General features: G+C 42.2%; 1 protein-coding gene across 2 annotated transcripts in view; it reads right to left on the bottom strand.

The window, feature by feature from the left end:
- Window positions 1-3950: 3950 nt before the first annotated feature.
- Window positions 3951-27500, bottom strand: part of lnx1 (ligand of numb-protein X 1) — a 40246-nt gene continuing 16696 nt past the window's right edge. Inside the window, exons 3-11 of one of the 2 annotated variants that reach the window (XM_083939215.1) lie at window positions 17948-18201; window positions 15924-16079; window positions 12332-12540; window positions 11832-12248; window positions 10325-10459; window positions 8459-8636; window positions 6831-7077; window positions 6019-6177; window positions 3951-4912 (exon numbers count right to left, since the gene is read on the bottom strand). In XM_083939215.1, coding sequence (XP_083795341.1) covers window positions 4777-4912; window positions 6019-6177; window positions 6831-7077; window positions 8459-8636; window positions 10325-10459; window positions 11832-12248; window positions 12332-12540; window positions 15924-16079; window positions 17948-18201 — 1891 coding nt within the window. In that variant the 3' untranslated portion in view covers window positions 3951-4776. The remainder of the gene's footprint in view (window positions 4913-6018; window positions 6178-6830; window positions 7078-8458; window positions 8637-10324; window positions 10460-11831; window positions 12249-12331; window positions 12541-15923; window positions 16080-17947; window positions 18202-27500) is intronic. The other variant, XM_083939216.1, reaches the window with a different exon arrangement.

The following is a 27500-nucleotide window of genomic DNA, read 5'->3' as shown; positions in this document are numbered from 1 at the left end:
TATTTGAAAGAACAAACATTTGACTTTACAGAAAAGCTGGCATACTGTTGACCCAAAAGTGCTGCCACACCGGTATAGTTGTGTTTCTTTTGGCAGCACCACCATAATGAAGCTGAAATAACAACATCTCCTGCTCCAAGAGTTATTAGACGTAACATTGTATCCCTCCACTCGCAGCTGCTATTTATTCTTGCGGATATTACTTTCATGTTAATTGCGCCAATCATAGATTGTGTTTAATATCCGCAGTGTGGCTCACTGAAACATCTAGGTTTCTCAGTTAAATGACTGCAGGGATGGAGAGGACAAAATTACATTGCAAGAGGCTCAGGCATTTTATGAAATCTGTGATACTGCCCGTCTTGACAGTCCTGGGTCTTACTGATGAATAAAAATCATTAAATGTGAAAACAAATCCCCGGGCTTCCATTCTATAATTTACTCTTTCTAACACTGCCTCCTTGGGAACTGTTTGACTGTGTTCTTGGCGTTATGTGAGGTGCTTCTCTCAGTGTTACAGCTAATGGCTCTGAGCAAGAACAAATGTGGGCCTTGGGTCCTAATCCCTGCTGCTAACACATTAGCCGTCTCCAAATATTGAGTATATTTAGCTTTGTACTCGCAACAACTCTGCCCCTTAAGGCTCTCTCTCTGTTCTGTGTAGTGCAAGTGAATGTTAATAATTACTCCAGCCATGTGCGAGTTGTTTGCCTTAGCAGTGCAGTAACTTTACTTTTCCTATAGACTTTTTTGAGCACGGTGATACTTTTATCGTGGCAGAGAAATGCCTTCAGCATGATGATTCTTATAGGTCAGGGTGATTATTCTAAAAGTGCTAACTGCGAGCTGTGCCAAGGTGTCATATGCTGAGGTGAGGGAGTGTTTGAGGGTGAAAAAAGGTTATAAATGTACGCACACATGCACACACATGCACGCACACACACAAACACACACACGCACATGCATGCACACACACATGCACACATGCACACACACACATGCGCAAACATGCACTCACACGCACACACACACACACACACACACACACACACACATGCACGCACACACGCACACACACACACACACATACACACACACACACTCACATTGGATTTCCCTTCAGCAGATGTTTAGGTTTTCTCTTTAATCTAACACACAATCTGCACTGGCCTAAAAGACTCCTCTTCTATAAGTGGAGCCTCTCTGACTTGTTATGAGCAAATCCAAATTTTCATCACCTCCCCCAGAGATGTGTGCAGTGTTTATTGTATATTGAAAAGGCAGCTTAGGAGGGACCATAAACCTCTTCTCGCTTTGGATAAAACAAGGCCATGAAGAACAACTAACACTGCCGTTACTAAATGGAGGAAGATTATCTTGTGGAAAAATAGGCACAATTGAACGCTTGCTCACTTGATTGCTTTGTGTAGGTTAAAGCTCACTTCCAAAGGGCACTGCACACTGGTGCTCTTTTACAAAACATGTTTGGTTCTCACACACTCAGCTGCAGTTTCCACTTGTTTTCTTTTGTAGGTTTAAATTGACCCCGGCTTCCCAATTTTGTTCGATTTTACACTCACCCTCCTACAGAAATATTGGCTTCTTAGTTGTATCTTTGTATCGTCTGGAGCAAACTGATTGACATTGGTGTCTTTACACAACCATGGTTCCATCAATAAGCTGATTAAATGGTGCACCATTCGGCCCAAACTATCAAGCAGTGTTCATCCTTACAAACCTGGTGGCTGGGTGGTCGATGTTCAAAGAACTGAAACAAATGGTGTTGAGGGCAGACAGACAGGTAAAATTTGTTTTGTCCCGTCTTTCTACTGACAGATAGGTCGCACATAAAAGAGAAATACAAACAAGGCGAGTGCCTGAAGAAGTGGGATTGACTGTGCATTTGCTCTTAGACACATTGTGCCATGGGATGTGTTAGTGTTACCAAATAAGGTCACATTAGTACGTTGCATCTACATATTAATTGACTCTAATATGTAAATATCAGGCATGATTATCACAGCCCCACAATTGACATAGTTTTGAGGAAACCAGTTGTACTAGAAACAGTTAGCTTATTATAACCAGGGAAACGTTTATAAGCACTGATTAACTAAAACATAATGGATTGAAGGTGTAGTTGTTGTAATGTGTAATTATGTTATAGCGAATCTCATTTTGGGAGGACACAGTGTCGCAGCCAACCAGCCTCTGATTATTAATTGTTAGAGATGCCCTCTGAAGGTTACACTGTAATAGACTGAATCCTTCAAGGAGGCAGCTACTGTATAGAAATGGGACACTACAGTGTGCCAGTGGGGATTATTTTATGGCACTCATCCACACTAAAGTGGGTAAAAATAAGTATGCTAATAGGTAACATTTTTCTTTTGTCCTTTTGAACAGACTTTAGTTTTTTTTGTCAGCTCAGGTTCTTTAGCAGGCTGAGATGTCAAATATTGCGAAACATTTGCATTGCTTGCTTTGAAGGTCAACTTTTCCTACTTTTGTGCATCTGAAAACCTATTATCGAAAATTGGTGGTGACTATGACAGACAACAACCGTGAGCTGCTGTGACCAGTCCTAGCTGCGACGTGAGTGCCGATTTAACAGGGCTTTTTGTTATGTTTTAAGACGTTATTTAAAAAAATATATAGTCCATGTAAATGTTGCCTTGTTCTTTCATGTAGTGAAACATTATTAGAAATATACAGTTAAAAGTGTGAAATCAATCTTGGGGCTTCCCTTAAGACAATCTACTACTTAAGGAACAACTGCGCCATAATAGTGTTTCATTACAACCAATAACCAACATTTGATATCAGTGATCAGTCCCCCCTCCTCTGCATCAATATGCCTTTGCATGTGCTTTCAGAGGTCATACAGTATGAGGGAGAAAAGGTGTGAAGTAATGATCAGTCCTGCAGGTCCTACAGTGAATAATAGATTTCTTTAGCTCAGAGGATACTGCAGCATGCCTGCTTTTTTTTTTTTTTAGTGTGAAGGACATGCAACGACACTGCTGTTTGGCTATTTGATACTCAATGTCTAGGCCAGGGAGGAGGCTGCACAATCTCATTCAGGCAAACAGTGGGCACTGTGGTTAAGGTTTTGGTGCCTTGAGTTGTGACTTCTCTTTCTCCTAGTGGATAAGGGGGGAAAGCAGTCTCACTCCTGTGGGCTATGAGCTCTTTTTCCTTTTGTATTATTGGAACCTCAAGTTTCATAAGTTGCAAATGAAAAAAATACACTGCATGTGTGTATGATATTTTTCAGCGGGGAGGAGCGAATGAAGCAAAGGGACATGATGGAGCGAGGGCACAGGCGCCACAGTTTTGACAGATTCAGTGGAGAAAAAGAAGAATGGCACAGAGAGAGAAGGCACAGCGACAACAACGAAGGATTGCAACAATCATCATGCAGGTCTAACCAAGACACACACACACACACACACACACACACACACACACACACACACACACACACACACACACACACAAACTCACATAGTATTATCATATAATCGTCATCTATGTCCTCATCTTCAGCAGCAGCAACAGCAGGAGGAGAGACAGTGGTGAGGATGGGGACAGTCAGAGTAGACACAAACTAAAAAAAAAGGCCAAAAGAAATAAGAAGGACAAGAAGACCAGCAAGACGTGCTCCGCTGACCAAGAGAGGAAATTAAAATGTGACTGACTTTCAGTCTCTTAATCTTTTCAAAGAGAAGAACTTCCCTGTAGCATTTTACTGTTTCATCAGAAAATGTGAGTTTATTGTAATTTTATTTATGCATTTATTGTAGGCAAAATGTTTATGTTGCATCAGCTTTAAGTGTTGTTTTTGTCGTGTTGAAGTAAGGCTTTTAAGTATTTTCTCACACAACGCTCTTTTTCAAATGACTTTATTGATCATTGAACCAATTGTACCATCAGATATACTACACAGGCCGAAGCGTGACAGACACAACCACAGCAGATGGGCCTCAGACCATCCACTGATACACAGAAACCAAGTCAGTTTTTTTTCTTAAACGTAAGAAAATTATTAAGGCCTCCACAATGTCACCCAATTAAATATATATTTCTTAACATGTTACGAACACATTGATCCATTATTTTTTATATATTTTTTATTGCCAGTGGTTGTATAATTTAGCCATAGCTTCTGAAATAAAAGAAGAAAAAAAAAACCTCAACACAGACTACTACTTGGCAACGTGTCCTCAGGTCAACAGATGAAGATGACAACCACTGTCAGTACAAACAGAATGGAGCCTATATTCAAAGGCTATACCACAAACAAACAAAAGAAACGTATTACAAGTGCTTGGATCAGTACTTTTTTAGACACCCAACATTTACAGTAAAGAAATGTGAGTCCAACTTAACGCATACCCTAATATATAACTACTGGAATTGGCAACATGTTGAATCTCCTCTCGATCCACCCACCTGACTCACTGGATGCCGTGCCAGAGAATCATGTCCTCTAAACATCCTAGTCAGAAGTGGCTCGGACCTGGATTCTCCCAGTTCAGCAGTCTTGGAGGGGCAAGTTAACCTCTGGTAACAATCCAGTCTCATGTTTGTCCCTCTCCAAACTTCTGGTAAAGTGTCAGCTGTCCATCAGAAGTGAGACATCCATACAGCTATAGCACTATTCTAAGCTTCTCCCACATAGCAAGCTTAGGGTGGTCAGCCAGTCTAAAGCTCTGCCTTTCCACATTTCTTGTTCAGTGCCACTGAAGCAGTGCTGGATGACTTGGAGCACAGCTACAGCAGGCTGCCGGGCCACGAGACAATGGTCAGGGTAATTCTGCCCCGAAGCTCCTTTAAAAGGCGCACCAACGCTGTGTGGGTCATCCCCCACGTACTGGTCCCATTCACCTCCAGCAAGATGTCCCCACACCTACACAGAGATGGCCATTGAAAAAAATATGGTTATCATGGGTACCAAGAAGGTACTTGACAGATATCAAACTAAAAGAAGGAATCTGTGTTTGTGTGTGTGTGTGTGTGTGTGTGTGTGTGTGTGTGTGTGTGTGTGTGTGTGTGTGTGTTTGTGTGTTTGTGTGTGTGTGTGTGTGTGTGTGTGTGTGTGTGTGTGTGTGTGTGTGTGTGTGTGTGTGTGTGTGTGTGTCCGTCCCATTTTGCATATCGCGAGAACCATTTATCCGATCTAGTTCACAAAAAAGATGTGTTTCTGGGGACCCGGTGTGTAATTTGTGTTGAATTTGGTGCTAATTGGCCAGACTTTGGTGCTATAACAACTAATTTTACTTTTTGGCCTGTAACTTTTGAACCATAAATCTGAAACAAATGTACCACACCCATAAGATATATAGATGGATGTTCCAACATTTTGAATTTCATCCGAATCTATCTTTTTTTCCGCAAGTCACCCTACAAATTTTGAGCAATAATCACCAAATTGGGTACAAAACATCCCTGGCCCAAAATGGAAAGACATACTTTTTCAGATTTGTGATGTTCCATACAAGTTAGCTAAAGCTGTCCTTCACAGTTTGCTCAAATGCTGTGGGCAGAGTTTATATGACAAAAAAATCTTTTGAACTCTGCGCTATTGCAACCACATTTGGTGGACATATGTATATATGATGTCTGATTGGCCATACCAAATATGGTGCCATTTGGCCAATAGGTGGCGCTGTTGCAGCATCATCTAAGTATAGAGGAAGGAATCTCTGTGTGGGTATGTACGCATGTACAGTATGACTGTCCTTCCCATATCTCAAGAAACGTTCATCCAATTGACTTGGCAGGTATATTGCTGAGGACCCGAGGGAGTGCAGGGTTGAGTGTGAAGCCGATCGGATAAGCAGTTATCAAGAGTGCTGAGAGCATCACTGCCGGGGACAAAGCAATTGTCCCACTCAGGACAGGCACGGCACAAGTTAATATAAAAGATGAGAAATTTTGCCAAAACAGGTTATGTAAAGCTGGTTAAACATTTTGCTCCAGGGCAATAACAAGTGATTTACAGAGGCTGCATACCTTATCCTGCCATCATTGTAGGCTGGCGTCCCCTCCACGATGGAGCGGATAAAAAAGGATTGATTACAGTTGACCTCCTCCTGACCTCCCACGATACTGAAGCCCAGGCTGCCCGAAGTGCTCCGCCGCAGTACAATGTCTTTGCAGCAGTAGAGATGCCTGTATGAGCCAAGGCAGAGATTAAAAACACTAATCTCTCAACTGCATCTTTAAATTACATATACTATATATCCTTGCTAAGTATGTGTGCAGTAGCTACTGAAACTGGCCCCGCTCAGAAGACCTGGGGCGGGAGACGTGAAACAATGAGAATAGTTGGACTGTTATATCTGTCTCATAAAGACAGTCTGAATGAAAATGACACTGGAATCCTTTTACTTGCACCACTGTTCCAGACTTCAGTCCCATGGTGACTCAGTACTTGTTTTTGAGTCCAAATAAATTCACAAACATTTTTATTTCACTTTAAGCAGGGGCAGCAATTGTTTATTGCTGTCAGCTCACCGCTGTCTTCCTGACAACGTTTTCTATAAAGATAAATTTATGTGTTACAGTCCGAGGGAAAGTTTTTCATTCTCAGAAGTTCTACTGATATAATAGCAGTGAATATTTAAGCTCAAAAGTTAGTTTGAAAGTATAATGAGTATTCTCTTCCCCAGCTGGCTCTGTCAAAATTTCAGTTGGCACCAGCTGGCAGAGGTCAAAGGGACCAGTGTGGGGGGTGTAAAATATATTGGGCTCAGAAAAAAAACTAGTGGAGAAAATAGAAAAGTGTATATGCAGTGAAAACAGAGACAGCAAGAGGTGCTTACCTGGGTAGCTGCAGCCACGACACCCACAGTGGCGAGTAATCGTCATTGGGCAGTGGGCTCTTGGTGCTGTCTGTGGGTGAGGGTATGAGACAGGGTGGCAATGTGCACTCTTGCAAGCTTTCTTCCGGAGGGCGCATCTCCAAGACCTTGAGCACAACAGGAGAGGAGGTGTTCTTCAAGTTGGCCACAGCTTCGCCTCTCGTCACCCCCGTCAAGTCCACCCCGTTCACGTTTAACAAGATGTCACCTGCGGAAGGAGGAAGTGGACAGCACAGCTCATCCTCTGCCCAGGGTTGCTGCCTCGATAAATGCTTTTCCAAAGCCCTCACAGGGCAGGGACTCATCATCTGCCTATTTAATATTCAACAACCTACAACACAAAGGGATGGAAACCAAGCGCCACCTGTGCTTTAAAAAGCCTTGTAGCGATGAAAGTGGTGCAAAGAAAGACAGACGGCACACTCTAGCCTGCTAGTGAGCAACTCAAAGGACATGCTTGCCAGACAAACAGAGACAGGTGCTGCTGCGATGTCCCATAGGAATAATATGTGCACCTTGAACCATGCACAGGACAGACTTTTACGAAGCCTTTATGCTACTGTTATGCTTCATCCCAGCATTTCTCTCATTCACAAAGCCTCAGGCAGGGGGAGTGTAATGACAGGCTTTATATTTTTTAAATCGGCTATGCTGGAATCAGCAGTTATGGCTAAAATGTCTCACTCCCCTGTCTCCAACTGCATCATAGGATATCAAGACTGCTGCTATTACATCTAGTTATTTGTGTGCCGCTCCATGTTTTGCTCTATTTCAGAGCCGATCACAGCTATGTTAATGCTTGTTTGGGTTTTTGTTTAAGTGTTAGAGCCAATTTGCGGAGCACTGAACCACAGCAGCATCACTGAGTTTTGCCTGTTGGATGAATAAACTTAATAATGAAACATGAATATTAAGTGTTCATCAATCACACGGCCTGTTAAAAACAAAGTATTCATCACTAAAGCCAAATCCATGACAGTCTGCCAGCCATAAAGCAAGCTCCAGTGCTTTGCACGGCAGTAGACGACACCCTCGTAAAACACTCCATCCAGTAAATGAGTAATTATTTACACAAAAGCACTGACCATGACAATCCTTGTAATAAAGAATATGTATTCTGATAATTACAAGAGTAAGTATGCAGGTAAGTAATGGAAAGAGACATCGAGGGGTTCCTGATCTCACACAAAATATGTTAAATGACCACTACCTCTTAAAACCGCAAGACATTGTGGCGGTATGTGGTGTGTTAGAATTATGCACAGGTGCCACAGGAACAAGTTTGGTGTGGTTATGTTTAGGAAAAGATCATGGTTACATAGGCTATGTGAGGTGAATTAAGTATGTTACGTACTTTAAAAAATCCTGTGTTTGTTCGCCTTTGTCACTTTTTAAACCACGTCACCTGACTCTGAGACAGGGTTGTGTTGAACCAGGAAATACATGTGTCCACCACGACAAAGAACCCTAATTGACTTTCAGTTGGCATTGTTTTCATGCTTCTGCCATGTAATGTGTTAAGACGTCGTGGTCATTTCACACATTTCTGTGAAATCAGGCTGAAGGATTCATTCATTTGTTTATTTCACCTTTGCGGATGGAGCCTTCCTGTCCCACCACTCCATCAGAGTCAACGTTTGTGACGTAAATGGGGAGGTCCCACCCACGGCTGGACATGCCACCCGCCACGGTCATACCCAGAGAGTCATACGGCTCCTTAGTCAGAGTTACTGTCTTCTCATAGCATGCAGGCTTCTGACAAGAGTCCTTCACAGGGGTTAGGAGACAAAGAGAGAGAAGTTGCAACAGAGGGTAAATCAGTGATAAAAATGTATGAGCAACAGGGCAGGTTTTTGCCCCAATACCATGTGCTATTTTATGTTCCACTGCCATGGGAGGACATTCACAACTGATGTTGTGACAGTGGCGTCTTCCTTTGTGTATCCACCTTCTTATAAACACAGTAACTCAAGACCAAACACGATATGAACCTAATTATTACACCAAGGGCACCTTCTATAGACAACATAATCTAATTAGATGTGAAGCAGCACATTTGCATATTAATAAAGGGCTGTTTTCTCTGGGACTTTCGATAGCTCTTTAATGGTAGGAGAAATCATACGTACACCACCCATGCTATGTTATGGGAACAAGAGTCTAATTAATGGATAACCTCATTAGCATAACTGGTAATGTTAAATATATGGTGATTATTATTATAGGGCATCAGGCAGCTCAAGTGCCTCTTTAGTTTTTGTCCATGTCTGATATACAGTATAGAGCTACTGATTTGTTCATAGACATCGTGATGTGCGTTTTGGTTTGGTGAACTAGCCTGTGTGGGATAAAGTGAGTGCGATTTTATTTATGACGCGTGTGCATGAGTGTTGGATGGGGGAGGGAGCGAGGGAGAGCGGAGTAGTAATGAATAACACATGGACACATTGAGGTTGATGGGATGTAGCTTGTGCTGCTTCGCTAATGTGCTGCATTCACACATTTCTGCTGCTCTCACAGGAGGAGATCACTTGTAGTCACGTGACTGACCCCGGGGGCACGACACTGACTAATAGCTGTGCGAACACTTGCTGCCAGCCTACACAATACACTGTAAGATGTGTACACTCTGCACTGGTGCACTACATGTACAGTATCATGAAGAGCAATAATGGTAGAGACCCTTTTCTTTTTTGACATTGCATCCTTCAAACACAAAAAAACAGCTAAGTCAGTCATAGCCAACTTAATTACGGCTTAGCTATACGTTTTTCTTTCTAAGAGTTAGATGAGAAGATTTATACCACTCTCATGATTGTACAGTAAATATGAAGCTACAGCCAGCAGTCTGTTAGCTTGGCTTAGCTTAGCCTAAAAACTGGAAGTAACAGCTAGTTTATACTGTACAAAACTGTACTGTTTGTGTGCCATACTATTTCGTGTCCCAACACATTTTTAATTGGCATGCAATCTAGTGAGCTTGAGAGGTGCTGGAAGGATTTGGTTACCTTCGGACAGAGCCAGGCTAGCTATTTTCTTTGCCCTTTATCTATCTATTGAAGCCTACTTTTCTACCTGTTTTAAACCAAATTTGAAATAATACACTTTCAGCTCGAAACAATGATTCCAAAAAATCAGAACAAAAGATATCGCCTGGTTCAGAACGGAGAAGTATTTCAGGGAAGGATGGTGGAATACTAAATCATATGGGGTGTTTTCTGTGTGGTAAAAAAAAAACGATGGCTCAAATAGATGCAACAACTCTCTGGGAGGAAGTCTGCCCGCGGTACTGCTTGAATGACAAGCTCAGCTTTGATGGGAGAATAATACCTCCATGGATCATTTGCACCTGAAAGGGAGTATTTATCATGGGGAGTGGAGACGGAGGAACAAAGCTCCTTTCTGTGTATTGGTACCGTTCTCGGCTCATGTGTACGTGTCTGTCTGCTGCTCACCAGTAGTGTTTGCTCTAAATCCACAGGGGAATATGGTGGGGGACCGTCCATGCCCCACGGAGCTTCTTGTAAGATGTCTGGGTTGGGCAGGCAGATCTGACGAGACACGATGAAGTGGACACCCTCTTCGCTTGCCTGGAGAGCATTTAGAGACAACAAAGTTCAGACATGTATTGCATATTATACTAAAGCTTAATACTTTTTTCCAAAAACGAGATTGAGAATATCAATACCACAACCACACTCATGTCTGCCCATCACATTTAAGACTACAGTCACGAGCCTTAGCTTAGATCAGCACAAAGTCTGGTGTTGTACTTACAACAGTTACCATGGTCAATACATGAAACCAGAATTGTCCAACCCTTTTTATTCAATTGATAATAACATTGAATGTTTTAATGATATATTGGCAGTCAAACTGGAAATGTCACAGTTTTTCTCTTCAGAAATGGACCCCTTATGTTTAATCCCTTAAAAAAAAACAAAAGTAGAGACAACAGAGTAATAGTTTGACAGTTTCTCCTGTAAAACAGTGAATTGCTGTTTTGTATGGATTAAACATACAACATACATTCCCTAAAATGTTGAACTATTCCTTTAAACTGGTCATAAAATAATTGTTGTTTTTTTACATTACAAAATGAGATTTCATTTAAGATGCTCACTGCATTGAAATATTACATTTGAAAAAAAAAATCACATTTAAAAAAAAATTATTTTTCTATTTGGGTCAGCCATTCATTCATTTAAGGAGACATTCACAGGGAAACTGATAATTTCTTGTTTTAATTAACTGCCATCCAGTACCGTACTTTGTTAGTCTCTCTGTGATTTAAACTACTGAACTGCCAGTCAGCCCACGCTCATTCACACATTCATATGCAAGTGGTCCAACAGACACACAGACAAATTGGCTGCTTGCCTCTTCATCAACTCTGTCATTCCTTTGAGATTCCCCCTGGCCTCTTTAGCATAGAGCGGACTCCTGAATTAGCCAGTCCAGCCCATTATTGCCTTAACTGGACTAATTTAATTTCTTCCCTGCCAGTTGTTAATCTCTGACAGAAAGTGCCTGCACTGAGAGGCCATGTTGGCTCTGCAGAGACCCAGAAGAGGCCAGTCAGACTGCTCAGACAGGAACTCTGGGCACAGAGACCCTGCACACTCAGCTGCAAACACACAGCAATTAACCACGATTAACCGCAAACACACCGCCATTGACTGGCATTAACCAGGAACCAGAAGCAGCCGCATGGCCTGGTCCATTAGGGAATAACCACAATTAAATACTATTAACTGCAGGGAGTGCAGACACAACAGCACAGCACACAATTAGCCTGAATCACCACAATTATCTTTAATACCTCAGGGACGAACAGGGTAAGAACAGAACGCAGTTGTTTATGGTTTGTAACATATAAACCACTAATTTCAGAAGTCACAACTATGTTCTAAAATGTTCTGACCTGCTACAATCAATTTGTTTAAAGGCAGATCTGCTGACCTGGATGAGCAGAGCAGCATGTTCTGGTGCTCCGTAACGTAGATCGTGCCCGTTGATGGCCAGCACGCGGTCACTGACGCACAACTGTCCGTCACGGGCTGCCAGGCCGCCCTCCAGCAGGTGAAAGATGTAAACGCCGTGCTCTTCTGGCCGCCTCACTAGCTTAATGCCCAGCTGCTCATCTGGAGTGGATTTACTCAAGACCACATGGATGCTATCATCCCTCGAGGGATGGTGGGGTAGACCGTGAGAGGGGTGGCTCCGAGCGACATCATGGCCGTGCCCGTGGCTGTGCGAATGGGAACGGTAGCGATGGCGCTGTTCTCTGAGCACGGTTAGCCGGAGGAGCTGACAGGGCTGTTTGAGAGTTGCCACCGCATAGCAGTGGGGTACGTTGCTGATGTCAATGCCATTTACCTGAGAGGGAAAGAGAGGCAGTTTAAAATGGGACTTTGACTGCTTCTTACTGATCTGTGAGTGTGGGATTTTTTTACTGATACCTTCAAGATCATGTCCCCAGGCAGCAAGCGTCCATCCCGAGCAATGACACCTTCTCTATAGATATCCTGGATGAGGATGCGGACCAAGGGGGTCTCATTGCCGCCAACAATGCTGATTGCTAGCGGTTCTGAGGGATCCACCCTCGTGATCTTAATACTGGTAAGTTCACCATCAGGGATCAGGTGATGCAGCTGAGGAAGAGCTAGCACTACAGGAGAAGGTGCGGAGAAGAGAAAGGCTGAGTTTAGTTCTGAATTCTACTGTACAGTGACAAGGAAAATATAGTTTGACAAACAGCCAAATATAACAGGGGAGGAAGCGAGACATATTGAGGAAGAAAGGGTGACAGTATGGACAAAGAGTTGTGGAGAGGTTCTGCAGTGGAACCAGCTGTTTTTACTCCCTCAGGTTACTAAAACAAACTTGTACAAGCCAAGAGGGAAAATTCACTTGGCGGATTATTCTGCCCCATGTTTGTATCATTAGTCACATACATCTGTAGCAAGAATGCTTGGGAAAACCCTTACTTTCAAATTTCCACAAGATTATTACTTGGGTGGGGATGCAAGAACAGTTATAAAATAGACAATATTCCAACCACTTCACAGTGAAAATGTTACTCCAAAAAGGTGCATATCTTCTAGTGTTGAAATCTGCACATGGTAGTCACAAAAGCATAACTTCAAGAAGCTAAATTTCAATTTGTAGTAGATTTTTTTCACATCAAGATTCGATCAACTTAAACAATAAACAGAATTCTGCCAAATGCAGCATGTTACTTAGAGCTCAGTAGGTAAAAACAAACAAACAAACAAAACAACAGCAGAATTTGAAGTAGAGTGGGACCCATTCTTCCAGCTCTCCCTCTCCCCTCTTTGTTCTAAGACAACAGGAAAGCTCACGTTTTCTCTTTCTCTCTGAAATGGCCTGTGTTTGACCAAATCTCCTGTCACGGGCTAGATTTTCTAAAGCCTGAAAACTGAGCCAGAACACTTGAATTACAATATGATGAAAGAAATGATTAGGTATTTCTGCCCAACATCGCAAAAAATAAACTGCCTACCTCAGGTTTAAAGAAACTTTGCTCAAAATACTAAAGAAAATTGGCCTGGGATTGCCTCCATACAGCTTTCACAGACCACTTCCCAATAAGAGAAAGACCAATGTGTTTTACGGCCACATGTACGCAGCCGATCCGGCTATCAGAACTAACAACAGAGAAACTCAGATTACAACACGCACCCAGAGGGAGAGTGATTTCCTTCTCTGCTCAGGATGCCATTACTCCACTATATTTTTACATAGAAAATACTTGTTTGTTGCTATATCATGCATATAGGCCTCATTTACCCCTTTTTCAACCATCCCAGACCTATAGTGCTAGACTGGTGCTGGTTCACTGTTGGTTCAACTTGGGACCCTTCTCAGAACCCGTAAGGTTTTCAACAGGCTAGAGAGACCCCAGAGAGAGCCACGTCATGACGTCACTGTATACGTCTGAGGTTTCCTCAGAAATGCTAACGCCCACCTCAAGCACAACAACAACAACAACAACAATGGTGGACTACAACCCATTTGTACTGCTCGTCTTGAATACAATGAATGATTTTGTTTGAGAAGAGAGGTAATTATCTAACATGTTTTGATTCCTATCAGCACTAAATGTAAAATGTTAATGTTAGTTAACTTTACTTAATGTTAGTTATTTGATCACATTGCCGTTAAAATAAATGCTATATTTATGTCTTTAAGATTCATGTCTTTACAGGCAACGTCAGAATCAAGTGACTGCAGCTGGAGCGGTGTTCAATGAAAACTGCTAATACACCAGACGTGTACATGTTTGTTTATGCTTACGTTTGCTTGCCGAATTGGTAATAGTTCTTTGATTTTCTGAAAGGGTTTGTATAATTATTGTGCATAACTGTGAATAAACATTTTTAAAAAACTCAACTTAAGCCCTATTTCTCTGTTGATTAAGCATACTGAAGAAGACATGTCTCTTCAGAAAAGTTGTTAATTTTGATTAAAAAATTACAACAATAAAATACACAAATTCTAAAATAACATTTTTTAAAGCAGTAAGTGGTGCCGGCTCAAGACCAGCAAAGAGTTGGTGCCGCTCTGGAACCAGTTTTCCTGGCCTGGTCTGCACCGGCCCTCAAAATGTCTTGGTCGAAAAAGGGGTAATTGTAAACCTTCACATTTCTGGGAAATGTGTACTTGTCTGCTAGTTATATCTCATTTAATTGTGCAGGCTCCCCTGCTCTCATGCCCAGTGGTGAATTAACAGCAGAATGACACATCCTATTTTGGCCAACAGTCTCGGCCAATAAATTAGATAGAGGATGTATTCCTCATCTCATTTCTTTTTCTGTGCTTATGAAGAATGTCTCTCTCTCTCTCCTTATATTCCTCACTGGCCTATCTCCCTCTGTGGCTCTAGCTCTGTAGCCTCAGTCGTTTGTACTCACGCTGCACTTTCTCCATTCCAAAGTCAATATTTTGTCTTTATCGCAGCAGATTGCTTCTGGGGTGGAGACCACATTAACACAGAGACCTACAGCTGTTGTGTAACCCTTCTTCATCTTCATCACACTCTTTCAACCTCTGTCTTTCTTCATCACCCCATTTCTCTTATTTTCATCCTTTCCTCCATCCAATGGGGACATTGCTATGCCTTTATTTGTTTCCTTATCTCCATTGTCTTTTTCTGTACCCGTTCTTCCCTCCAATTGCTCTGTATGGATCCATCTCTACTTCAACCTTCCTCTCCTCTCCGTCTATCTTTGTCTTTCCAGCAGCAGGCAATGAATATTTAATCTATTCTCTCAGCCTCCTCAGTGATGGCCTCAGAGAATAATATAGTCCCCGGTCGTCCGTCATCCTTACGTAATACCACATTCCTTCGCTTCTTCCCATCACGCTGCAATTCTACTTCAACATTATGCTCTCTTATGGTTGACTACAGTTACCCCACCTTTTTATCACGAGGGTCGGGCTGTGGATATTGCATTCAATATCTCCGGAGCCCCTTTTCTCTATGACATAACATCGAATGGCTCTACCATGTCATGAACACTGTGCTCCCTGGGGACTACTCCATCAGGTTGGTGCAAACCTGTTAACCCTGGCTGTGTTGGGGTGGGGGAGGGGATAGGGGGTCAGTGGAGAAGGAGATGAAAAAGGCGATAGAGGAGGAGAAGAACTGGAGGTGGAGAAGAGAAGGTCATCAGCCTTGTCTCCAGTGCCCTCCTGTATCTAAAGTGCCTCGGGCTACCACTCTCCCTCCTCATCTGTCTCTAGTGATGCACCAGTGGACTAATGCAATCTGCAGCTGAATTATTAAAGAAACATATGCTACTGTTACAGTGTGGGCTCCCAGCCGTGTCACCCTCCTCGTACAGCTAAGGGAACATCGCAAATGCAAACATTTGGAAACATGCACACAAGTTGAGCCCTCTCTCTGGAAACATAAAGTGGAAATGGAAAAGGGACATCAAGACAACACAAAATTCACAATACAAGCACAGATAATACACATAAAAGGAAACACAAGACAAGAGAAATGATGCAGGCCCTGATCCATACCTTCCTGTGGCACATTGGAATTCCTGGCATTGTCCCTCTCCTCCGATGTCTCATTGCTCACTGCGTTGCCACTCTTTGTCCTCCGCAGGACACTGAACGCCCGGTTCAACCTCCTGAAGGAACGGCTCCTCACTGAAGAACGGTCAAAGTTTCTGACTGCAAAGAACACAAGGGGAAAAGAGAGGCACTTTACAGATTGCCTCACTCTCAACAAGCCCGGACATGTCTAAAGCTGCCTCCTCACAGCCAATCAAATGCCTCCTGTTGGCATAGTGACTGATTTTTTTTTTTTTTTGTTGTTGCTTACAGGCTCTGGTGAGAAGTTTGAAGAAGTCTAGTTTGAAAAATAGTTTGAATGATATGAGACTGTGGTAAGTTTTCAGTAATCGTTTTCCTCTTCATCTTGATGTCAGTGAGATAAACAGTAGGATTATGTGCTGTTACTGAGGTATTTGATTGGCCAATTATACAGAGACATAAAAGACCGGCAGCAAAAAACAAATGCCACAACTAATAATATTTGGGCAGCAGAAACAAGTTCTGAACCCAACATTGCTATCATTTTTAAGTCGATATGGCGAATTTGTTAGCAAACATTTTTGGTCCAACTCCTGGGGGAGATATCTGTCTTTTTAGCTGCTAAATGCTCCTCTATGTTCACGGTGTCTATCTGTTTGGTGTAAAGCAGGTATACCGGTTAGAGCTTTTTTTTGGCTGAAAACAGCATTGAGAGTGAAGCCAAACAGTAAAGTTGTGGTAATTGTAGTACACATGGATGTTAATGCAGGGTTTGAAATATTTAAAAAATCGGTCTTGCAAATGAAGAAGGAAATGCATTTGTTAGACCTTGAGGATACACGTGCGTTTTGGTGAGAAGCAGGATGTAAATATAACTTAAAACATAATGAAAACAAAATGATGGCACTGTTTTTTTTGCCTCCACTCCATCCTTTTCTTCTGAGGATAATTTGTTGAGCAACTTTAAACCAGCCCCAGTAATGCATCTTTATTTGTGGATGGAGGAGCTGCTTTTAACCAGTAACTCTTTAATTAATAAAGCCAATCCATGCTGAGTATAGTTACATGGTTGCATAACTACAGCAGTGATGTAACACACCTTGGACACTTGTCTGGTACTTTGCTTTTCTTAGAAAAAGACAGACAGGCTACAGGAGGCTGCAGTGGAGAGGCAGCAGCCCCAGCCTGGCTGCACCGGGCACAGGGCAGCATCCCTCTGCAGCGCCCCTCCCTCCCTCTGCGGGCTCTCAGAGATGCGAGAGCTCCTGACAGCCACATTATTCTTTAAAAGCGCCAGCCGCTTCTGGAGCTGTCAGCTTGTTCAGCAGTAGTGGCGCTTATGGTGGTTGTGGGTGCTCAGCCGGCAGGCCTAAAGTGCTGGTGCAGCGTCATTTGGTGTCCCCACTGTCTGCACGCTTGGGGGTTGGGGAGAGGGATGGAGGGGGAGCAGAAAGGAACATCGTGAATGCTTCCTGGTTTTCACAGGTGGGAGAAATGGAGGGAGAGTGCTGCTCACGTCACTGGGCATTAACACACACAGGCTATATTTATCCTGCCTCTCCTTCCATTTCTCCTTGACTGCATAATGTACCTGCCCTCTCAGTGACTTTCTCTATATGTGTTTCTCTACTGTTTTCCACAAAGAGAGATTTTATGGATTGGTGAAAAAAAACAAGGCAGTCGAGCTAATTGCCTGATAGGATTTCTATCAGAGACCATTAGATGGAACAAAGACTGTATTCGAGGTTGAATGAGCGCCTTGGTTGTACGCTGCAAGTCTGCAGGTGTAAAAGTATGTTTGAACATAGATCACTGGCATCTGGTTTTGACCGGGAGACGTTACAACTGTGACTAGAAATCCCTCTTCTTGCTATTGATTTTTAATCTGTCACTCTGGCAAACACTCCCCCCAGCTCTCTCTCTCTCTCTCTCTCATCAGACAACTACAGAGTAACATCATGCAGGACTTGACGTGATCACGCACAAACATCCGTTCGCCCACTCACACTCACTCTTCTTGCTGCTGCTGCGGGCGGCCAGGCTAGTTGTGCTGCCTGACTGGCTGTTGTCCTCCATGCTGGGGTCGAAGGCGGGGTTGACCAGACCAGGCTCGTCTGACAGGAGGGCCACGGCGGCGGAGGTGGGGCCGTCATTGGGAAGCGTGGCGATGGTGAGTTCTGACGTGCTGTCGGTGCACTCGCCCTCCTGCGAGCGTCGCTTCCTGTCTGCTGAGAGCCCATAGTGAGAAGCCCCTTTACACCTGCACACAGGGGTCAAGAGGTCAGTCTCAACTCGGATTACACAGTTGGCATGGTGTAATTAATACTAGACATGTTGATGAAGTGGTCACGTTGATGATTTTACACAGGATGCCCAATTCAAATGTTGAACATGCAGCAACAAACGACATCACTTATAATCAGTGTTGGGTGTAATATGACTTTTATCAGTAACAAAGTGATAAAATGTGCTAATAATATGATTCCTATTCTATAACTATTTCAAGTAACAGGCTGCAAACCAAAACTGGTGAAAATGGATCATATTTTATGGAGATTTTTTCCCACTCTCTGATTTAGATTTATGTGTTGCTAAAATAAGGCTAACAGCTAACTGCTGCTAACTGTAGTTGCCATCACTAGGGGACGGATGCCGATGGAGGAAACTAGGAAAAGAAAAGAAGGGAAAGACTGAGCAAGAGGCTGCCAGACTTGGCTTGATATGTCTTGCTTGCTGTTTGTCTTTGTTATCAAAGCTGTAGACTAGTTTTAATCATAAGCAATGTACTCATAACAAATGCACGTGTCATGCACCCACATCCTCCTTGCTCGGCTGTCAGATTGAGCAGTGACGAGCTCATCCATACAAAGTATAAGGACAAACATCCTCCGGTTGGTGCTCATGGTCAAAACAATGTGAAACAAATCAATAGTACTCCAAACAGATAATAAAAAAACAAAAGGGCCATGCTAGTCTATCATACAACGGAGGTTAAAGTAGTGATATGCTGTCAAAACTGTTGTTGTCATAGAAACATGAAGCGCTTCCCAGAGACATGTCAGAGCTTTTTTGCCTGAGAAACACACACTATATAAATTTGGATTTGTAATGAACTGCAGTAAGTGTCCGTGCTTTGATAATAGTGCATTTGATAATACCTAGCCATATTGCTGCAGTTATTATGGTGGAAGTAAGGCAAAAGTAGTGTAACGCATTACTCGACACAGACAGTAATACCGTAAAGTAACTTATTACTGCCAAATGAGTGTAACTAGTGATATGAAATAAAAACAATGTGAAACAACACTGCTTACAGTATACAAGTATAGTAAAAGTCAACAAATTCATGTGAAGGTCTAATGAAAAGGTCACATTCTGGAGACTAATGTGAGCAGATTTATACATCTCTTGACCTCTCTTCTGCTCTGAGACTGCCTCACGCAAAGCCCTTATCTGACCTCAACACTCAAACAGCACACAGCCTGTACAATAACAACCAATGTTGGGGCTGAATATATTTCATGGCGCTCTCACTTAATATGCAGCACCTCTCTGAGAACGTCATATTTTACTCTCATAAAGATAAAAAAACTAATTTCTGTTGCTTCCAGACTCTCTTTTGTGACAGTATCTGTAATCACATAGGATGACTTTTCTCTGTTGGGTGTGTGAGTGTGAGCATCACTGACAAGATGACTGAATACAACTGTAAGAAAACACCCATTAAAGTGTGGGTAACTGACACAACATTTGAATATAAAACAGAGATCATCTGAATGTTGTTTTTCTCAAAAACAAATCTATTTCCTAAGTCTCCTTTCTGTCAACAATACCACAACATATTCACAGCCTCTTTCTCAAACACACATACTCAGATACACACCTGTGTACACACTCATGCCCATATTATGCAGCACGCCATAAAAGGCTTTTCACACTGATAATGTTAAATAGGGAATGTTTGTGTGTGAATTAAAGACATCCCTAAAGAGTGGGGTATTGTATTGTTGGAGAATTTTCCTCCATCTGTAAGCCATCAAGGCTTTGAGCTGACGCTTCATCAGAGGCAGGAATAACACTGGCTTGTCTCTCTGGCTGTCTCTGCGGAGCCATCGGCACAAACATTAACTGGGTTTTAATGAGCTGGATCAAACCCAGGCACTGCTTCAACAGTAGCTCAAAAAAAAACAAAAAAAACAACAGGAGCGGCATCCATTCTCCTGTGCTGTAAGATGGGCTGGGTACCACTGGAGGAGCATATCAAGCTAAAACAAGGTAAAATGGTGGCCCTCATAGCAGATTCACTAAAGATACAAGATTACATGCCGGTAAGCCATTTGAGTCAAGGGAGGCCATTGGCCCCCTTTGGGCACCACATCACTAGAAGCAGCATTTTGTCTCAATAACAGAGCTGTCAGAGTGGGTCTTGCACTCTGTCCATATCTCACGGGGAAAATCATTTCATCCTGAAGTGGGTTCTATATCTCACTTTTAGCCATGGGTAAGACTCACAGTTAGATACAGCATTACACAAAGCTGAAGTACCTATTGATCTCACTCTGAGCTCTGTGACATAACTGCCGTACAGTGCATGTGTGTGTGTGTCTGTGTACCTGTGTGCGGGCAGTGCCATCGTGAGTTATTCTTGTTCATTCAGTTAGCAAATTGATTGCCGTCAAGCATGGCTATGCAGCAACACACCACTCAACTGAGTGAAGTGGTTGAATAGCGCAATATTTCAATCAACAGCAGAGGAGAGGGCAGCGCTGCAATCTTGAGGGGGCAGAAGCTTTCCTCGTGTCACTCACTATCAATTAGAAGGATTAAAGCTGTGTGCAGCTTGAAAACACTATCGCTACTCACATAACTATCTTCACGTGGCTCAAACTAATTCCTGCAGGCTGAAGTATACACAGACAATTGTTTACATGTATGCAGGCTAATATACACGTGGTGCAATGTGCCAACTTTCCTCGTGTTTGAGATAACAGCGAACTTCCAATTAGTTTCACCTTTTGGTCATTCTAAAGGGGAGACACCAAAGAATAGTGTAAGTTATGCCTGTTTTCCATTACGCAGTTTAGCCCGACTCGTCTCGACTCAACTTTCATCGACACATCGTTTTCCATTACAATTAAGTTTTTCATAGTACCTCTTGGCAGGGCCATCATAGCAAAGCTGCGCAAAACTGCGCTCATGACTTTTCCAGTGACAACACTCTCTGGCCAATCAGTGGCCGGCAGTCTGTTGACGTCACCTTTTTGGTATTGGCTCATTTCACTTAGAACCTCTACAGAGGCATTATTTTCAACTAACAGATATCACCATGAAACTTCCCCAGTTGACTTACATTAAAACTATTACTATTGCTTTAGTTTTCTGAAATGTTATGTCTACATATGCAAATTAGACCTGATCTAATGCAAACTTTAGGTGAATTTAGAAGAAAACCTAAATGCATATTTTGAATGTTTTTTTGAACTATGGCCATACTATTTGCTACAGATATTTAAGTTCCCTGGAGGATAGATCCTATTGACTTCCTGGATTCTCTGACGTTTCCTGTAAGGCCATCAACATTTCAATTTGGCCAATACCTTAGTTACTGACCTGCAACAATAATCAACCTCAGTTGTACTGTGTGTTTAATGCTAATAAACTACTAGCATTAGCATATAAACTAAGATGGTGTACATTATATTGTATACCCTGAACTTCACTATATTAGCATTGTCATGTTAGCATGTTCGCATTCATGCCATTGTGTCAAAGTACAGTCTCAAAGAGCTAGTAGCACACAGTAGGCTCTTCAAATTACAGATAGACATAATGACAATGTCTTAACTAAAGCATATTACAGATTCCAACTGTCCTCATTGTTATAGAACTTACAGCTGCTGTGACTATTCTTGTGTAACACTGTCGTCATTCACTTTAATTTTCCCAGCTGGTGTTAATATCTTCACCTATATAGAGATTTCATTTCCTACCAAAGTCTTGTGTTGTTGCAGCACTTATAGTTGCTTGACTGATCATTTGCCTCACTCACACATGCACACACACGCACGCAAGCCTGCACGCAAGCACGCACGCACACACACACACACACACACACACACACACACACACACACACACACACACACACACACACACACACACACACACACACACACACACACACACACACACACACACACACACACACACACACCTTTGATAGGCTTGCATAGAGTTTCTGGTCTGAGCTGAGCTGACTATATGGAATTGAAGAGGTAGACAACATTCCCCTGTTTCAGCATGGGTAGTGGAAAATGGAAAACCACAGTCAGTCAGTGGAGATGGGCAAATACTGTTGAATACAGGTTCATTCAGTTACATAAATCTTACAGACCACCCAAATCTTAGCAAAATGCCTGCCCAAGTATTAATGAATGCACACTACACACTGAATTTAAGATTTGAAGAGGCTCATATCTAAAACGTGACTGTAGGGCTCAGATAGAGCGGAGAAAAAGCACAGAAAAATATATTTAGAGCTGTCACAGGGAGCAACAGGTACACATTTTTGCTGATGTACCAGAAACACAGAGGCCATCACAACACAGTCTCTGAGACAGCAGACATAAAGGCTTTGTCTCCCGTTAATTAAAATCTCCTTCCTCCAGGGGGTAAGAGTTTCCTTAAAAGCGTAGCCGTGTCTCAGCTTCTTAGAGTTCGAATGTCTTGAGTTTGAATGTTAAGGCCATAGTCTGTGCTGTTTGAAGCATGACAGAAACCCCTTGTCTCCCACACCAGGGTGGTCCTGGACTTTAAGAGCCAAGGTAAGCTAGCCAATTAAGTCTGCACACTGGAGACATGCACTGCATCGAGGGAGGTACGCTTCCAAAGACATCCCCATATATATACACTATCCCTCTGTGTTTTTCTCTCTTAAACAAACATCCTTTTGTGTATGATGATGGACTTTTGAGTGCTCATGCAAAGCTATCCCTTTCTCATACGGCATCATTTGTCAGAGGGATGATCACTGAGCTTAGAGGATGCTCATTAGCACTGCAGTATCCGTGTCTCGGTCATCACAGCTTCGGTTATCACATCATCTGTCTAAACCCCAGGATCTGCGGCAAGATAAGGAGTGAAGACACCAAAGCATCCTCAGCATTCATCCTCGCCTCCTCCCTCACACCCTCCTCTACCTCCTCCTCTATCCTCCACTCTCTCCAGTGCAGTAACAATTACCCATGGTGCTTTCGTTGACGCAGTGGTCGTACCGAAGCTCCCTGGCTGTGACACAAACAGCCCTGTTCTTGTGATGTGAAATAAACACCAGCTCACAACTCATCAAATCCTGTGAGATTCTCCAATCCTCTTTAGGGGTGAGTGGATTATCCTTCCTAACCCAAATACTCTCTCCGCTCCCTGACTGCCACGGACAATCATGTTGGGCCACATTCCGCATGCAGCGCAAATTACCTCCACTGAGGTGACAGTTCCAGGTCAGACAGTCAGATACAGAAATTGGGCTGTCTCAGTCGTATTTTTCACACACAACATGCAAATGGTTCTGCAAGTGGTCCACCGCATTGTTCATTAACAAAGTCATCCTACAATCTATGGAAGTACAGCCAGCTGACCTGTACATGACCCACAGATTGACTAAGTCAAGCTCTTCTTTCTCTTCTTCCTAAATCCTTATGTACTGTATCTGAGAGTAGCAGCAGGCAGTTGTTACTGACGAGTTCTTTCACAAACTTTCTAATGCTTTTGAAAATATAGCAGCTACACCTGACGTGTAAGAAACACAAGAATGTGTGTGTATGTGTGATATGTAAGGCTTTCTTGTGTGTCAGTCAGTGAGAGAAGCTTAAAATGAGTGTGTAGAGTTTATTTTTGGAGCACTAATGATTATGACAAAACACAGACACAGGTGGTGCAATATTCAACAACTTCATCTCAGAGTGCAGAAACATATTGCATCTCAAGTTGCTTACTTTTGGATTTACACTATACTATTTTGAGTGCACAAGGGCGATCACACAGAGAGAAGTACAGCAAAATGCAATGCACTGGACCATGGATGTAGCCTGTTATAAGACCTGAATAAGGTGCCACTGTTCAGCCTATCAGCTGATTTTTTCCAGTGACAACTCTCGGTACTGCATCGGAACAAAATCCTGTGGCTCAGAAAGCGTTTTTTCCATAGGCCATCATTGTAAAAAAGACATCTGGACACTTCGAACTGCAAAACAAGGTTCATTACGATTCTTTCTTAAAGAATTTTTTACCCTCCTTTATATGGGGTTTGTAATAAGATACTCATTACACTGAATAGACGCCATCTTGGGATCTATCCAGTTCTTATAATACATCTATGACAGGGACCAACAAACTTGGAAGATATTTTGGTGCATTTTGTTGCAATTCACCTTTAACATGAAAAAGAAGCAGCCAAATGTAAGTGCATAACAGCTGTGTATGATTTGACTATTCCCCAAAGCAATTTCAAGGGGGGATAACGATGACCTGGACAAAAATTCACAGGTGATTTGAATATTCATGCACTATGCAAGCAAGTACACAGTGTACACAATGTATTAGATTGGAGCCACAGCAATACTCAGCCACATTTTGAGCCTTGCGATAGACTGGCGTCCTGCCCATACCCTGCCTCACGCCCAGTGTCAGCTGGGACTGGCTCCAGCCCCCCACGACCCCCGATAGGGACAAGCAGTTGAAGATGGATGGTCTTAAAAAGTCTAAAATACGACTATCTGAATTTTAGGCCTTAAATTGTCTTAAACTGTGTTAAAAAGTCTTAAATACAAATTTTCCAGGTCTGAAATAAAAACTGATAAAAGTTACTTTTATAAAATGATAAACCTAATTTTTCCGGGAAAGGTTTAGATAAATGTTACGTTGTAATAAAACTACGAAACAGAACAAACCTGGAACCAATAACTACAAATGTGCACACTCAGCGCTTGCTAGTTTCTAGCAAAATGAGCTTGTTGATGTCAAGACTAGAACAAGTCACCAATCAAAGATGGCAGTGCTTTGGGGTTGATTTCTGGTCTGCAATTGCCATGATGCTCAATAGGTGGCGCACTATCAAAGAAAGAGTACAGCGCAGCTCCACTTCCACTGCACATGTGTCATACCCCCAAAGCACTGCAATCTTTGATTGGTGTCCTTGCCTCCTTCCATAGCTTTGGTTAATGTTCTATATCCATTGCCTCATCAGACAGCGGTGCCAAGACAGCCGCGGCAACAGCAGGATGCTCCAGCCTGCTTTAAATTGGAGGTGTGTCACCGTGTGTGTGCTGGTGAAGAGAGACACGGCGGATGAACTCTGAGCACTCAGCTGTAGCTTGTTACTGATCAGAGCAGAGAAGAAATTAGCAGTCAATTTGTTAAGAGTTAGTAAATGTACAATGTAGTGTTTCATATTTCCTGACCTTGGTCTGTTTCTATAAACACAGCGCCTCTGCAAACACAATGGTATTCATCATGTATACGGGAAAATATGAATAAGTGCTCTGTGCTCATGTACACATACATACATATTCCTTATCCTGAATATGATCATAAGCCTCGCCGGTATTCATGTCCATGTATATGCACTCTTTTGTGAATGTGCAGAGATCTCAGCTAATGAAAAAGATATTCCAAACGAGGAACACAGGCCAAGCCTTAGTGTGTTTGTTTTTAATTCAATTATTGCTCTTGTTATTAAGTTTTTTTAATATATATATATATATATATATATATATATATATATATATATATATATATATATATATATATATATATACATGTATATATATATAGAACAATATTTTTATATATATATAAATATATATATATATATATAAAATATATATGTATAAAAATATATGTTCAGTTTATTTTTTCAAAGCAAATTAAATATGCAATTTTTTGCAGTCTATACTTCAGAAATAATCATACTTTAATTCAAAAAAAGAAAAGGTAAGGGAAAGTATATTTTTTAGATTTTAATAAAAGGGATCTTTTCACTCATCATTTATCTTGTTTTTTTTTGTTAAAAAATAGAATTGTATCGTGATCTCAGTGTCGTGAATCGAATCATGAGTTCAGTATATCATTACATCCCTATAGTCACATGGGAAGGCAGAGAACAACAAAGCCACCATGAGAAAAGCCAGCAGCAAACACCAGCCTACCTGAGGGTAAGGTTTTTTTGAGTGATTCTAGCCGATTTCAGTTAGATTAACTATTTTAAAGTGCAAAAGTGATTTTATAGTGTAAAATGATTCTGTAATGTAACACCGCACTTGGTTAGTTCTGCGTGTTACTAAATACATCTATTTTTTAAGGAATTCTGAGACTCAGATTTTCCTACATATGCTGCATCACTTCTTGTCAGTATGGATGTGAAATGGGTCTTAAATTGCGTTTATGATGGTCTTAAAAAGGTCTAAAATAGTCTTAAATTCAACTTGTTGAAACCTGCAGAGACCCTGCAGGAACTCACCCTATTCCCTTGTCTACCAAACATCCGATCGTGCTCATGATAAAGATAAACAATGCTGAGAAAACATTCCCGAAATGTTTTATGGACCCTGGCTGTACTCCTCATCTAATCCAGCTGATTCAGGGATTGAAACTCCTGAGAGTCTGTCAATAACAGCTTTTGGCTAAGACACATCAAGCTTGCTTTAGACCAGACTGAGCAGGGTAAATAAAAACAGAAATACAGTACTCTGGGGAAGCACCTGTAGCCAAGACACACACACACACACACACACACACACACACACACACACACACACACACACACACACACACACACACACACACACACACACACACACACACACACACACAAAGTAGTCACAAAATGCTGGTGCAATATGGGGAGGGCAGGCAGTCATTAATTGAATTTATGGAAACAAATGCTGGAAATTAACATTTTTCCTTGATTAGATAAATAAATCAATTACTCCTTTATCACACACTTGGGCCACATGCCAAGCACATAAAGTAAAGTTTGATTGGGAGGGAATAGACAGAATGATAGATAGATACATAGAGAGAGAGAGGAGAGAGTAAGTGCAAACTAAAGACAGACAGAGTAATCCAGTTAATGATGAACTAGAGGAGTGTTAATCAGAGGATGCGCTGGTGTGTTGATTGGATCCGCCTGCTGTGAGCGGTAATCCCATCTGCTGCACATGGAGGGGGTGAGCCTGCAGCTAGAGGGGACAGTCTCTGCTGTGGGAGGAAGTTTTGGCCAGGCTTGTTTCAGATTTGCTAAATTAAAGTAGGAGGCGAGGTTTAGTTGGGTGTGACTTCTTACAGTCTTTGAAGATGAATGCACCCAGAAACCAAAAGCGAATGTGTACAAAAACCCACACAGCACTTAAATCCTGTTTTTGTGTGTCAACTTTCCTTTGTGCTCCTGTGCGGCGAGCAGCTCAGCAGGTTTGGCATGCTTAATGCATCGGTGTGTTTACGAGTGCAGAGGCCTGTGTCAGCCCAGTCAGCCTGTTAGCAACAGCCCAAACTCTGAGTCATG

This window comes from Echiichthys vipera (genome assembly GCF_963691815.1).
Source record: "Echiichthys vipera genome assembly, chromosome: 3".
NCBI classification, from domain to species: domain Eukaryota; kingdom Metazoa; phylum Chordata; class Actinopteri; order Perciformes; family Trachinidae; genus Echiichthys; species Echiichthys vipera.
Note: the sequence above shows the minus strand (reverse complement) of the source record. Positions and strands in the feature narration are given on the sequence as shown.